The following is a 16,032-nucleotide window of genomic DNA, read 5'->3' on the forward strand; positions in this document are numbered from 1 at the left end:
GTACCCGCGCACCTTATTATGTACACGCTGTCTCGCGGATATATATTTAGACAGTTCGTTTTCTCTCTCTCGCGAGAGAATAATAATGAAATTATAGCGGTCGCGGAATACACGCCGCGCGCGTAGAATACGTAATATCGCGATCGAACACGTTATCGGCGTGTCGACATTGTAATTTTTTTTTTTTGTTGTTTTTCAAATTAACTTTTTTACGGACACAGCACATCGCGCGCAATTAATGACGAAATCGTCGGGAATGACTTGTAATAACAAACGCGGTGATCGCGGATCATCAACCTGCGCGTGTGTTGCCACGACCGCATTTACTCACGCCCTTGTTGCGGTTACGTGCCTGGGATTTAAGAGAATGACCTAGAACCTGAAACCGTGAACTCTCTCTTCTCCGTCCGCGATTACACAGGGTCGAGGTGAAGAGACTCGCCCTCCGGAGAAGGTTTTAACATGATCGGGCAGCTCGTTACGCGCGGCAAAATGCCGCGACGGCGGCGCGGCGTGTTCAAGAAGAAACGCTCCTCCGCACACAGCGTAGCGAATGCTATTCTTTAATGCCTGTAAAATGTAAAAATAATTTACACGCTGTATAATACACGCCACTGCCTTTACATATGCAAATAAGACGCGACGTGCTCAACAAAGTGTCCAATGGCGACTCGGTGAGCTTCGTCTGATTTATTCCCGTGCATTCAAGCAAATATGCAGGAGTAGATCTTCTCTTATTTTCTAATTTGTTATTTAAATGTATTGTTAGAATAATTAGCGTCGCATTAGTTGCGGAGTTATATAAAAAAAATCACGTCAAAACAAGTACCTTTATGACATTTCTCTTTTCTCTCTCTCTCTCTCTCTTTCTCTTTCTCTTTCTCTCTCTGTCGTAATAACGATGTTTAACTAAAAGCTGTTTTATCAACCGTTCACTAAGATAATAGCGCAGTAGCCGGAAATTGCACGTTCATGATACTCGAACGATCTGAGAAAATTAATCAATAGCGATATCAATAGGTTCTCAAAGAAGATCGGATAATGGCCAATATACTTCGAGCGTAATATCGCGTATCTAACAGGAAGGAAGATAAAAGTTTCCGATATATATTGCCAAAACATTTATTCTTCATAAATATTCATTAGAACAACCATACTCTAATCGGGTAGTTCTACTTCTGGAATAAACTTATCGGATCCCACTTTGAAAAATCTCAACCGTTTGCGTTATCGGACACCCGGTGTATTCTTAGCGTGTGCGTTTTTTCTCTCTCTCTCTCTCTCCTTTTCTTTTATCAGCGTGTTGAGTCTCGGAAAACATCCCCGGCGCTATGAATCGCGCTCACAAGCAAGAACTCGCGAGAACGCCGCATTCTCTCGCCGTTTTCTTCCTCTCGCGAGAGGAAGAAAACCGCGTCGGCGCGCGTTTCAGTCGACGAGACGAGTGTTTCTTCGGAGAAACGATCCCGCAAAGGATGAGAGAGAAAGAGAAGCGGCGTAGAAGAAGCGAATGAATTTGCTCGCCCTTTGCCGACCGTAGAAAAAGGGTCGGCTCGGGCCGGAGACCTTGGGTCGCAGGAGGAATGCAAATCGAGACCGGTCACGAATATTCTAATGTGCAGTTAGTCGTTACACGACGAAGGGGAATGGCGCAGCAGCCAACAGAGATTGCACCCGGGTAGCACGTTCGCGCATCCAGAATGTCCCTCTTACGTCACGATTCCGCGATTAGATGCTCCGCGTGCCACCGAACCAGTCGGAACGCCATTCGGAACGCAAATGACGACGTCGAATCTCGTAATAACGACATATTCGCCGTATTTTTAGTATCGCGTAACGGGCAAACAGGTTGCCGGTTGTTCTTTTCCAATTTATTTTTCCCCGATGGCTATCGATTTAGCCGGTTGTCGTTTTGGCTATTACTTGAATATCGGGGGAATAATCGGTCGGGAAGAATCGTTCACATTATCGATCGTTCAACTTCTCCGCTTAGCTGAAAATATATTACTCCAGTCGTAAATTTTGATTTTAATCATCTCATCGATACGAGATTTTTACGAGATACCATCATCGACACACGTAACAAAAAGCTAACGATTTACTATCTTCGAATAAATGCTGGTTTTGTTATATCTGTATCGCGAAATGGAATTCATAAATGAATGTCCAGACGCGCAACAACTCAATGTTTTTGTTTTAAATTGAAGATATAAGACGCGATAAGACACGGTGTTGATAACGCGTTACGGGAACGACGCTCGTTCCCGAGCGTGAGAGATTTAGAGAGAGACGTAGAAACGAAGCTGGGAGACAAAAAAAATCGTCGTCCGGTGGTTTGCACGATCGAAACCCGGGATAACCCCGGGAGAAAATGTTGCCAGGTCCGTGTAGAAGACGGGTGATAGATGCGAGCGGACACGATGGTGGTAGAGAGTTCACGGAAGAAATACGCGATACGTGGAAGAGAAGCCCTAGGGAAAGCACAGGTTCCCAAGGTGCCCCGAGAATTTCGCTTTACGATCGCAAGAACGAACGTCTTCCTTCTCGTTCGTCTCCCGATTTTTCTGTTCCGGATTATTCCGAGAATTCCCGGCCGCGAATCCGATCTCTTACGATTAGTTTTTGTCAGTCGGGCGTCTTATTTTCTTACGTCATTTTTTTTTGTCGCTATAAAAATTTATTGCCTCGCTCGTGGGATGACGTAACGAGCCGGGCTCGAATAACTCTGAGAGAGAACATCGCACAACGGTCTGTATACTCAGTTATCATATGTTTAAAAACTAAAAACCTCGAGACTACTTATTTATGTAAAATTCGCCATTGAGTCGAATTTTCATAGTTGTCCGTGTTGATAAAATTATATTTGCGAAATCTTATGTGGACACACAAGTACGGACTCTTCGTACAGTTGACGCATAGCAAGTCCGAGTCGAGTGGTAGATGTAATTTGTACAGAGGTATCTCTCTTCAGAGGTGAGAGAAGTTAGCAGTCAAGGCTCCCTCCTCGAAGTCATTGACATTGGCGGCCGGCACGAAGAGACCTGATGTTCTTCTACATCGAATGGCTAATAAAACAGCGACACTCTCATTGTACGGTCGTTACTTACTCATCGTTTTCCAAACAGGCGTGAGATTCGTCTTCCTTTTGCAGTTTGTTCACATATTATCTCTTTTTACATCTCTTTGTCTTAATTTTACATTTTCCGAATTCGAAGTCTCGTTTAGAAAAAGAGAGAGAGAGAGAGAGAGAGAGAGAGTTCTGCGCTTTGTTTCGAATCCGAGAACTTTCAGACCGGTCTGATGTTTGTGCGTATAGTCCGCGGACGTAGTTCTTTTATAAAACAGCATTTACCTGACGGAGCGTTTGCGCGCTTCTCCGCGCAATTTTGTTTCGGTCCGCGTTCTAAAACGTGCGCGGCGCGGCCACTTTTTTGGCGTGTTGCGTGATGAGATCTATTATCTCGGATGACTGTCCTCTTTCGCCGGCTTCTGCGAACGTGGAACGCGCGCCGGTGAACGTCCGTTTCTCTCCCGACGGGACATTTGTACGCATCATCAGTTGTACGTTGTCAGCGTTATTGCGACGGCACTTGTCACTATCTTTCTTTATCCCTCGTCTCGCAAAATCAATCGACGTTTTTTTCCCCGTTTCTCGAACACGCGTGTATAAAATAGTATCGCGGATATAAATAGATACAAGGAGAAATATATGGACGGCGGTAGTGCAATTATTTTGACAAGGAACGCGCGATACAAATATGTTTCTCAATTATTTTGCAAACATCGAACAACATTTTTCAATCAAACGCATTTTTAGTTGCGTTTTCTTTCTCCGAGGCTCCGAAGCGAAAAGCTCGCTTGATATTCCGCACGACTGGCGTACACGAAGATATTAGAGTGCGAAATGACGTGAGTGCGTGCCGCTGAGAGATGTCAAGCGGCTATAATTCAAGCGACAATCTTCATCGGTTGTCACCTGCCGTGACTCGGTCATTAGCTATGCACGACACGTGGAGGCGTCACTTCCTTCGACTCAGCTTCCGGCCGCCGGAAACGTCCTTCCATCGTGGCTGAATCCTTAAATGAAAATGATCTCTTCCCACCCCTCCGCCGTTCGAAAACGATGTGCCGAGACGCGGTGCATATCGTCGTGTGCATCGTTGCATAATATCCATCGTTGCATGTCGTCTTTGCACGCGCCTAAGTACACGTTTTACCGGTAAGCAAACACAGAAGGAGAGATTGTCGACGCGCGTATATGAAGTTAGCACTTTGACATTAAAATTCCGGGATTCGAGTTCTCTTCACTTTATTTTATTCCGTAGTTCCGCGGAGACTAAGAGACTCTCGACGACGATATCCTCGGGGGACTCGGGAAACCGTATTATTTACAACATCTTTAAATGTCGAGATGATTCTTTTACGGGGAGAATCTTAGAGATAACTTTTTTAGTCGGGCAAGTTTTATACCGCGAACTCTTGAGAAAGCGTTTTAGAAGACTGGTTAATAAATAACGCTTGTAAATTGCTTCTCTCGCATATAATAGAAGAGACGCATAAATAATCCCGATATCGCGCGCACGACGTAAACGTTCGAGAACGTTAAAATTACCTCATTATGTGAGTCTCGCTAGAGAGAAGACCCATGCACTCTCCGCGGTCGATATTAAAACCGGAATAAACTTGAGAAACGAATCGGAAATATATATGTCGCATCGCGAAAGGCTGATTTGGAATTTTTTTTAGTGTCCTACAAAACGCTCGTTAGCGACAATACATTTGTGTCTGCGTGTAAAATAACGAGGGTAATTTTCAATTACTTCAGCATTCGTTTGCGATCGTAACGATTCTAACGATAAATGAAATCGGTTTCTCCGGTGGAAAAATTGCGATTTCCCCCCGACGTTTCGTTCGCACTGAAACATCGGTTACAGCACGATTTTGTTGTCGACAGCAATCGATACGGGCTGACGAACGAGGACTTGAACCGACGCTGGAGCAATCCCAACCAGGTGTATCATCCGGTGATCTATCACACGAAGGGCTTGATGGAGTATTGCGCGAGGGTGCTGCAAAGGCCGCCCCACGTTTTCGTCGACTACCACGGCCATTCGCGAAGGAAGAACGTGTTTCTGTTCGGCTGCTCAAGGTCGGGTTCCTGGAGCGCCGCGGACAGAACGAAACTGGACCTGCCGATGCAGTATTTGGTAAGAGGATCGATGGGAAGAGGGAATCGGTCAGGTAGTATTTTTAGATCCCGCGCTTCGCGGATATCATTTGTCTTTTACGTTTATCTCCCGGTCCCGGTTACTTTCAACGGCCAATGCGCGCGTTTGATTTGCGCGAGTAATTACAACGCCCGACGATTCATTCCGCGCGTCGTCCCGCTGCGTGATAACGTCATTAGTCAAGACGTGAAGAGAATGCGAAGCGATATCGCTCTCCTGACCATAAAACTGCGCACCTATATGACTTTTTGCCGATGTTCTCCGGTCTCGTAATCTTCTCTACGTTCTGTGTCAGATGTTACCGCATCTCATGCAGAAGATCTCGCCGGCTTTCGCGTTGCCGCTCTGCTCCTTCAAGGTCGAGAGAAACAAGGAATCCACCGCCAGGGTCGCCGTGTGGCGGCAGTTGGGTGTTTCGAGGTAAATGGCGGCTTATATGTGGCAAGATCAAGAGTTGAGGGAATAATACTTTTGTTTTTTTAGAGATTAAATTGTATTACACACATGTAACTTGATTGAATATATAAAATACTATGAATCATACGGAAGATAATCTCCAATTATATAGATATGTGAACGGTTTCTATATATATGTATTTTTATATGTACACATTCAAAATTGAATTTTTATAATTGCACTAGAATATAAAATTTAGCACTTAAATTTTATTTAGTATAATTAAATTTCATATAATTAAATTAACGGTTTACTTGAACAGAAGTTATACAATGGAAAGTAGTTTCTGCGGATGCGATCAAGGCGCATTAACGGGATTGCATTTCGACACGGAGCACCTCAAAAACATCGGCAAGGATTTTTGCCAAGCTCTATCTATGATGAAGAACGACGGTGACGACTGGATTGTCGAAAAGTACGTACAAATATATTGTGTTACCTATCAGGAGGATAAGGGAGAGGTTCATTTTTGTTGCAGAAGTAAATATAATTAAATATAAACTCTCTCTCTCTCTCTCTCACACACACATATCTTACACACACATCTTGAATAGAATAATAAAAAAAATCAAATTGTACAAAAACTCGAGATTTCAATATCTTGTCTCTATAAGAGAGGAATATTACACATCCGAGAGATTTACAATCGACGATGTTTTAAATCTAAGTTAATGTATTAACGATCGAAGTAAAAAAACCCTACAGATTAATGTAATTATTAGATCGACAGAGCAAGCCTGTTGCCCCAGAAAGTGTGTCTTACGAAAGTCGCGGAAGATTCCAAAATGTATTCAGGATAGACACGCTATACATCACACTACGGCACTTTCTTAGCAAACAATAATTAAGTGATTACATATTATAAGGCAAGATTTACGTCTATGAACGTATGCGCATCGCAAATTTTTTTAACGCTTCTGCTGAAAATTCTTTTAAGTTAAACGTACAATATTAACCTGTCGCACTCCGGTCAATACGTGACACACTTATATGTGTTTTATTAACAACAATTTTTTAACTTAAAAACCTGATTTTATTCCTAGTTTGCCAAGTATTTATCTAACGTGTGTACCCCCCGATGTTCAAATTAATTGACAATTTGTTACTTTAGTTCGCAATATATCTTTCTTGTTAATTGTGCGTGTTATTTTTTCTTCTAGAACACCTAGCGGGGAACATATTTCCGAGGAAACAGGATGCATGGGCAATGACATATCTTCCAATGAGGAATCAAACGATTCCGATTCCGAGGTTTGAAAGATATCATAGTCGAGAGTGGTCATCAGACCGCTAGCCTATATTTCAACGTCAAAAGTTTCTTTTACGGTTATTCAATTTTCTATAAAAAACTTAAAAAATTCCATTCTAAATAATAATACGACGAAAAGTATAATGCTTAATAAACAAAACTAAAAATATTGTAAACAATGTTTATTTAAAACTGGTAACAAACATCAGGCCTCCTACATTCTACATCGTAAAGTATATATTTGTACATATTTGAAAAATTTAATTAATTAATAATAATACTTAGCCAATTAAATTTTACAATGTAAACATATTGTAATTTTACAGTGTAATTTTACAGATTATTCGCTACAGGTTCAATATGTAAGAACACACTAATTTAAGAACGTTCAGCCGCGTGTTTGTGTTTATTAAGCAGAAATGAAAATTTGTAAATTGAATGAACAATCGCATAATAAATGATATTTAAAAGTTTTACGTAGAATTGAATAAAATAAGTTTAAAATAATATAACAAGTGGTTTTATATATCGTTACCTTCATATTTTATCTGTATATATGTGTGTGTGTGTGTGTGTGTATCTTCGCACTGTTTACTCTTAACACATATAATTGTACAAATATAAGAAATAAAAGTTATTGAGCTGCGAGAAGTTTTCCGTAGAAATTCGTAAGATCTTGTCATATGTAAAACTTTTTGATTTACAAAGTTTTACATAACGCGTCATAACATTGAATTACTTATAAATTTTGCATTTTTTTATTTTTTATTATTTTTTTAAATTATTCTAGTATGTTACACACATTTGATATAAATGTTTTAAAAGAACAGTATGTGCAGTAACGTGAACAATAATTCAGTGTGAATAAAATCTAGAAAAAAATAGTAAAAGGTATTTGAATAATTGAGAAAATTTGTGCAGTGCGCACAATACTGATTTCAATCAATGTCGTAAACATTTCAAAAGCAAGAAAACAATAGATTTATAATCTAGCGTTTTTTTTTTTTTTACGTTTATATTGCTAAAATTTGTAATGCTTATAAATTCGTGGCGTTTTCTAACAAAAGCAGTATCGTTTACTTTTCTTCACGTTACTTTCAAGCGAAAGTGTAATTGAAAAATCTAAAATTTGTGTAATTGAAAAATTTACTACTTCTTTGTAAAAACATTTTTCGTTATTATAAGCATAGTCAGTCAAGTTGTACAGTATACTCGAATACGTCATTTGAAAATCGGATAGTTCGATTCATTCGGCGCAATATACATGTACACATCTATTGCGCGGATACAGTTCAAAACAACACTTTCTCTCTTTCGTTGAAGAATTGGCAATTTCTCATTTATAATTAACAAACGCATATTCTTAATACTCTTGTAAATTTGGTAAGTGTGTTTGTTTAACTTCATTGCTAGCGAATTAAATTATTTTAATGGCAACGTGATCGAAAAAATTTGTCAAGTAAACTACGATAAAAATTGTGCCCTGTAGAAACGTTAATTGACTGAATCGAGTTATGTCCGTGTAGTGTATGCAAGAAATATCGTGCTGTGTGTTGCGTCTCTCTCTTTCTCTCTACAAACGAGTCAATTTCTAATTAAATCAAGTAAGAAAGAAGAAATTATTGGTTTGCAATCGTAATTTTTTTTTTTTTTTTCGTGAAACTCTAGATTCAAGCGGATATTGGGACGATAATATTATTGTCTGTTTTGCGTCAATGATGCCCGGTGTTATTATCGGTATAATTCACATTTTTAATGTTTCTAATGCCTTACAATTATACAAAGCGGACGTCGCAGTCCAAAAAGTTATCAAGTGCGTGTATCATCCCTACGTTTAACCGAAATGTCAGAATGAACGAAATAAGATTGCAATTCTATCGCTTTTTGTACGTACTAAACTCACTATTTCCACAAAAGCGCAAATAATTATTAAGAGTAACGATCAAAAAATCTAACATTGAATAATCAAATAATTTGTATAATAAGTACGCCGTCTAATAATCTACATCTAAAGCAAAAGAAGAAAAAAGCAGCAGTAAGAGGATTATTTATCGTCGTCGTCTAACAGCTGGAGTTACATCTTATGTTTAACACATGATATATTTTTTTTGACGGAGTATATATACGAGTTTCCGGTCTACGTTTGCTTTGCTTATTTTTTTTTTTTTTTTTTTTTGTCTAAGCGATTTCTTCTAATGAAACAGTGAATCTTTTTGCGCGGGAATATATTTTGAGTCGGTAGACTCCGAGGAACTTTTACTCGATGCCGTGTAACTTCTTCATCTGCAGCTTGATCTGTTCGTAAGTCACCCATAGTACGATGTTCCAGGATACCAGGCGCGAGAAACTCGGCACGAAGCCCTTGTAAAAGGCGGACGGGCCCTCCTGAACAAACATGCGGACGGCGCAGTCGATCGCGCCCTTGTACTCTCCGGGGGCGCTGTTCATGTAGCGCGTCTTCACGACGTCCACAGGACTCGCTGCCAGAGTGGTGCAGAGTCCCGCGACTGTCGCGGCAGTGAAGTGGCAGGGCACGCCGTCGCGGAGATAGCCGCTGGCCAGGATGAGATCCTTGATGATGTCGTAGCAGACGATCTCCGCCACGTTCACGATGGCGTTTCGCGAGATGTTCGGCATGGTTCCTACACGTGTGAGAAGAGAAATGACGCGATTCAAAATAACGTCTGAAAAAATTATTCTGTACCTTGGGCTAATATAATTTGAAATTTTCTACATTGATATTTTTTAAAATCGTTAAAAGAGAAACGCGCGCGCGATGATTTTTTCTTTACCTTTCCAGAGACCTTTCGCGCCTTCCACATTGGCAATATTCTTGTACGCCTGCAGAGTGGAGCTGTACCTCACCGATGATCGTCCATTATTTCCAGCTTGCAGACGGACCTTGACGACGTCAGTCGGTTGAGCGAGCAACACCGCCAAAGCGCCCGTTGTGATCCCCGCGGCGACGCGCACGCCGATGTTTATCGATGTGGAACTTCTATTACCTGTTGAAATAAAAGCAAATGATGAAAAGCGACGGCCGTCGCGAGGGATCCGATTGATAGATCGTAAAGTAGAGGATGCAGGGCGAGATCGACGCGGATTACGCGTCGATCGTCTTTCATCGGTTCATTATAAATGTGTTCTTCACTTAAGATTTATATCTATTCGTTTTTTCTAAACGAGATATCTTTACTGTTCGCAAGCGTACGTTAAGGTTTTTTTTTTTTCAGATTCATTCTGGTGTCAATTTACAAACAAATAAAATGCATTGTGCTCGAGAGAATGTGTAAAATTCCGTGATCACTCGCGAAAATAAGAATTAACACGTCGACGGAACAGCGATCACGAAATAAAGAGACAAACAAGCGTATACAAAGAGCTGATTCTAATTTCTTGGCGTAAAAATCTGTTCCGTTAATTACGATCGTCTGTGTATGTTCGACTTACGTGCAAAATGCGACATATCTATTGTTTTCGAATATTATATTTAATTTATATTTATATTTCAAATTATTTAATTTAAATTCACAAGTAATTGTCGTTAACTTTATATAAACTTTATACTTTTTTCACGCTGTATTGAAACATACACAAACAAAAAAACGATACATAATTCGCGAATTTCTGCTAGTTTCTCTCGCTCTGAAGATTTTTATAAACGTCCTTGTAAAATATATGAATATTCGTAACAAACATCAAGAAAAGCCGTTGACAAATAATTGTGACGAAACAAAACTTGAGAAAAATTTCAATGATTCGTCAAATATGTTTTACGAAACAATTTTATATATATAGATTATTATATTCACAAGTAAAATATATTAAAAATATATTATATATTTGTGAAACAACAAGTATGAAATTGAATTTAAACTTTATTTTGGCGAATCGATATTTTTCTCCGAATTTAAGTGAATTTTTTGTAAAATGCAAATATACAATAATATGTAATAATCTTTCACGATCGTCAAAAAAAAAAAATGCAGCAAATAAGAGTTACAAAAAATCGTTCGAGTCGTTCCGCTTCAGAGATACTGATCTCTGTGCTGTACATTTTAATCTTTTAACTTTCCTATTTATTCCCACCTTCTTAACTTATCTTTCTGTCTCTTTCTTATTTTCTCAGCCTCGAAAATGACGTAGACGAGAACGAGAAAAGACACGCACGTTCCGAGCGTTCCAGCAGAGGCGAACCGCTCTACGTGTGGAGCTTGCAAGAGCTTTCGTCGTGACAAAGCAAGTGGCCGAGAATTCACAATGTGTGTCTTTCTGTGTGTGTGTGTGTGTGAGTTTGTGTGTATGTGTGTTTGTCGTTGTTGGACAATATTCCATAAGAATAAGTATCTTTTCAATATTTTCATTTTCAATATTTTTGTCTATATCTAATATTACTCTTGCTAAAATTGAATAATTTTAAATCTATCGCGTTCTCTTTTGCATTTATTTAATTTTAATGAACATGAAATATTTTACTCTTCTCCATGTAATTTGTTTTATTATTTAACGCGAGGTTTTATATATCACGTACAAAATTAATAATAATTAACGTAACAATAATTAATAAATATATAATAATTAGATTTAATCGATTTTTATCTTGCAAGTGTTTCTACATTATGCTTGTCGCAATGTTGCAAAATATTGCCCAACACCAGTATGTCTGTTATTCGTGTGTATTATTGTAAGTGTGTGACGAAACATGTGTAAAAGAGAGTGTGTGTGATGCGCGGCTACTCGCATATATTGTATATCGTAGGAGATATATTATGAAAAAGTTAGGAGTTTGTTGGATGTACCGTCGAAGATTCCAGCGTAGAGTGACTTCACGCTGTCGTAGAGGCCCAACCGTATGCCGGCGAAACACATCTGTCTCTGGAGTCCCGCGGACAGACCTCCGTACAGGCTCCTGTAACCACCCTCGCTCAAGCTCACCGCCCTCACAATTCACCCCTCAAACGCATCCCCGGAGCATATCTTTTCTCCAGACATTTCTCCCTTTCTCTCTCTCTATCTCTCTATCTCTTACTCTCTGTCTCGCTTATTTTATACATTGCTTGCGTAAGTAAATATATTGTTTAAAAATTTTCTTTAATTTTTCTCTCTCTCCTCTTCTCCCTCTTTTTCTCTGCCATCCGCGCGATTTTTTGCTTTACTTTCTTTTTTTGTGTTACTTTCCTAAACATCGAATGCTTTAGCGAAAGTCAACATTGTTAAAAGAGAGTTGATTTATGTAAGATCGAAGGCGTGTTGAGAGAAAAGAGAAGCGGCCCGAGAGCCGAGAAATAATTAGGAGAGAGCGCGTCCTTGTTGAGGATGTCAATACAAAATGCAAATATTGTAATATCACGATAGAAAATTTAATTAAAAAGAAAAAAAGATAGTCAGAAAAAAATAAGTCAATATTTAAACAAAGTAAAAGGAAACAAAATAATCAGAAGAGAAACTGAGAATGAAAAGAGAGAAATTGTTTGAGAACTTAAGTAAAATATACATTACAGAGGGGAGACGTGAGAGAAAAAACATAAAGAGCAAGTTGTCTTTCAAGCAACATCGGTGTAACGCAATCGTCGAGTGTAAAAAAAAATGTTTCGACATGTGATTGCATATAAAACTATTTGTGCAAAATGTCACGTATCACAGACGTGAAATCGTCTCGCGCTCTGATAAATTTTGAATATTTTGTACAAAGAAAAGAAAGAACAACGAAGTTCGATTCGTCAAATTTTTACGAACGAACGATAATCGCGAAATGTGAAAAACAACTCGCGTGCAAAGAGAGATAAATTATAGACAATAAAAAAAAAAATGCAAAAATTTTTAAATAAAGACAGAAAAATCGATCGGAGTGCCATCGACAAGACTTTTTTACGTATTTGTCTCGTTCTACATATCTTCCGACCTCGTATGTTACGTTAATCTCGCTTTAATCTTGCTCGCGCGTAAATTGCTTCTACGTGGATAGAAAATGAATAACTCTTGTCCATCGCGTCCGATCGATAGGCGAGATCAAAATCATAATTATCCGGAAATTAATGATCTAGAAAGGTTTCCCGGAAAATCCAAGGAAAAAAAGACTAGTCGTTGGACATACACGTACATGTGCCAGATATCGAGCGAGGTTTCAATAGAAACGCGCGTTACGTGTACTATTACCGCAATCATTTTGCATCGATCCTTCCTTCACGAACGTGAAGTAACAAACATTTAAAGTATTAATCGATTTACGTCTTCAGTATTTAACGAATACAAACATTCGACTCGTATAAACACATCCATATATGTGTGTTATATTTATAATCAGATTACAAAGCGAATGTGTAATAAAAAGAACAGTTTTCTATAAACAGTTTCTTGTTGTTCAAGAAAATTTGTACAATTAATGAACATAATATTTTTATTTTTTTTTTTTTTACTGCGATTGATTAGACACTAATAAAAACTCAATTGCATTGTTAATAAAATTTTTATACGTATCTAAAACGTAAAAACGGAGTCTTACATGCGATCAATTCGATCGACAAAAAAACGTGACGAAAGAATCGATCAGCTCGACCTGGCACACGCCGTAACAAGAAGATTGGTTAATAATAATAGTTGTGCATTACAAAGTATATATACACATTATTTGGTTTCGGAAAGAGATCGATATATATGTGAAACAATTATTCTTATAAAACAATTACGAGAGCAACAGTTCCGTATGAGCGGTTTCTTAGTATGAGGTTTTTTTAAAAATCGAATCATCGCCCAGAGACAAGAAGAGAAGCCCAATTTTTTTTTTTTTTTTCATATAACATACAAATATATATCTCAAAATTATGTACAATCAATTGAGATAATTGATTTTATATGAAATTAATCTACCTACCCATCGTTTCTTTTTTTTTAAATTATTATTAGAATAATCAACAACGTACCCTGCGCCTTCGAATCTGACGATGTTGCCGATGGTCTGCAACAATCCCGGCTGGCTTGCTCTTACCGCAAGAACCGAGCCTTCCGCTGACGCCAGCAATAGGGCTTGACCCTCACCGGCGATCTTAAAAGATTAAAAACAATAAGTAAACGTTGCACAATTTCTGAACAGCAAATATATGGAATAATCGCAAAATTTTATAAACAACAATAAATTAATGTCGCTCACCTGCATTCGGACTTTGGCGGTGTCCAACGGAAAGGTAGCTAAATCGGCGATGCAGGCCGCGGTGCCAGCGGTGAGCAACTTCAAGCCGATCGAAAAATCCTCCGTTACTTGCTTCATGATTTCTCCGCTATGCTTTCTATATCTCCGGTTTCTATTATTTCTCCCCTTTATTACTGCTACTGCGTGCTGTTAAAAGGTGCGCGTTGTTGTCGGCTTTGTGTGAAGGACAGGGTGCGAGATTCTTGGACGAGAGACGCTTCCAGCTCTGATTTCTCTCCGCGTGACAAGTATACGAAGTACTCGCTCGTCCGAATTTCCTTACTTTTTTTTTTTTTGGTTTTTTGTTTCTTGTTGTAGGGGCAAGCTTCCTATGTACACTATATACAAAGTCCTACCAGAGGACACGAGAAATCTTCAGATAATCATGAATTCAGCGGTGGTTTTAAAGGTGAGGTTCCCTGAAGTGATCGGGATAAGCGTGAAGACCTCCCGACCGCGAGCACTCGTGTTTGATTTCTTGGTGATGAACTTCTTTATACATACTATTCTTCTGCGAACAAACGGTGCGAAAAGGAATGTTTTTAATAATAAACTCTGCTACAGTCAATCGTCGGGATCGATGCCGAGCGCGTTGTCGACCGTTTCTGTCGTCGCAGCGCCCGACACCTATTATATACTTTTTATATACTACGATAAAGAGGATCATACGATGCTTCATCATATGAGCGAGAGATTGGTATGAACGCAGTGTGCGCGAGTGAGAGCCAAAGGTAGTGCCAATTCGCGTGTTATCGCGGGTCAACGATATATATTTCTCTCGCGACCGTTGATCGGTGTCGAAAATTCACGTTCGCCGATTCGCGACGCGCACGTGATCGCATCTTCCGGCATCTTGACTAAGAGCTTGTTAGAAATCGTCGTCGTCGTTGCGGTATGACATACCGTTGCGCGTATCAAAGGTCAGCGAAACCGCCTACACGTCTACCGCAGTCGTTGCGACGCCTCGCGATTACGTCGATGCCGCAAGCGGTGTTTCCCACGATCGAACAGCCGCGTCGGACACGTTACACACCGCGTTCCACGTCTCTCTTGGTAAAAAAAAATATCCCTTCCCCTCGTTGCGAGAGTCGCGGGATACCCGAAATAGATCGCAGAGTATAAAAAGAGAACGGGGCTCGGTGCCAATGCGACGGAATAGGAGAATTTCCGATCGTGTTACGCGCGTTTAATGTTTATATACATTACAAACGTAGTTGCTGATATCGTATTTTCCAAATGTCTCCGATAGTACGTAATTACATGATAAGATCGGCTTGTCACATGAAAGAATGATGAAGTCATCGGTCAAATTGAGCGCCAGTGATAAAATAACCAACGATGTTTAAACATGAGTCGCTGCGCAAATTGATGATAATTACGTGCGGATACCGCGGGATCCGGACTAAATACATATAAATAGTTAAGCCGAGAGAGATTGCTCGAGTTCAAAGAACGCGAGCTCGATAGACTTTGCTCGATCGTTTTGTTTTATAAAACGCTGTCTATTGAGCGATCGAGACGCGCGATTGGCGTTTGTTTATCAAGTATAATCAATTATTATACACGGCGACATATCAATATGCGCGAATATGTAATTCGCTGTGAACTCGGCCAATTGAGAAAATTGCATCATGGTGGACTTGGAACCTTATCGCGGCAATCGTTTACATGAGAAGTGTTTTTAATTTGCGATAGATCGTTCCGGTTTAGCGTTTCGTGCGCGTGAATTTTTTTTTCCTTGACTTGGTGCTGAGTTTTATCGGCAATGCACCTTGACCTATAACGAAACGGCGCTTCTACACGCAAAATAAAAAAAAAATCACCTAAACGTTTTGGTACAAAGTCCAAGTCGCGTATTTTTGAAATTTAACATACATATGTACACGTAAAAAAGAGAGAGAGAGAGAGAGAG

The 16,032-nt window shown here is 39.5% G+C and overlaps 2 protein-coding genes across 7 annotated transcripts in view; one reads left to right on the forward strand and one right to left on the reverse strand.

Annotated features, from left to right (window-relative positions):
* LOC109861370 (cytosolic carboxypeptidase 1-like) overlaps window positions 1-9,083 on the forward strand; it is a 32,653-nt gene extending 23,570 nt beyond the window's left edge. For 3 of the 4 annotated variants that reach the window (XM_020441149.1, XM_020441081.1, XM_020441024.1), the window contains exons 16-20: window positions 4,955-5,207; window positions 5,524-5,648; window positions 5,948-6,100; window positions 6,408-6,551; window positions 6,846-6,917. In XM_020441149.1, coding sequence (XP_020296738.1) covers window positions 4,955-5,207; window positions 5,524-5,648; window positions 5,948-6,100; window positions 6,408-6,519 — 643 coding nt within the window. In that variant the 3' untranslated portion in view covers window positions 6,520-6,551; window positions 6,846-6,917. Of the gene's footprint in view, window positions 1-4,954; window positions 5,208-5,523; window positions 5,649-5,947; window positions 6,101-6,407; window positions 6,552-6,845 lie in introns of all 4 variants that reach the window. The other variant, XM_020441202.1, reaches the window with a different exon arrangement.
* A 6-nt stretch (window positions 9,084-9,089) lies between these two features.
* The window catches only part of LOC109861669 (mitochondrial uncoupling protein 2-like), a 9,318-nt gene continuing 2,375 nt past the window's right edge, over window positions 9,090-16,032 (reverse strand). For 2 of the 3 annotated variants that reach the window (XM_020441443.1, XM_020441558.1), the window contains exons 2-6: window positions 14,082-14,631; window positions 13,855-13,976; window positions 11,734-11,843; window positions 9,727-9,939; window positions 9,090-9,576 (exon numbers count right to left, since the gene is read on the reverse strand). In XM_020441443.1, coding sequence (XP_020297032.1) covers window positions 9,191-9,576; window positions 9,727-9,939; window positions 11,734-11,843; window positions 13,855-13,976; window positions 14,082-14,198 — 948 coding nt within the window. In that variant the 5' untranslated portion in view covers window positions 14,199-14,631 and the 3' untranslated portion in view covers window positions 9,090-9,190. Of the gene's footprint in view, window positions 9,577-9,726; window positions 9,940-11,733; window positions 11,844-13,854; window positions 13,977-14,081; window positions 14,632-15,023; window positions 15,167-16,032 lie in introns of those variants that run through there. The other variant, XM_020441498.1, reaches the window with a different exon arrangement.

This window comes from Pseudomyrmex gracilis, unplaced genomic scaffold (assembly GCF_002006095.1).
Source record: "Pseudomyrmex gracilis isolate BER0280 unplaced genomic scaffold, ASM200609v1 scaffold_0, whole genome shotgun sequence".
Classification (NCBI taxonomy): domain Eukaryota; kingdom Metazoa; phylum Arthropoda; class Insecta; order Hymenoptera; family Formicidae; genus Pseudomyrmex; species Pseudomyrmex gracilis.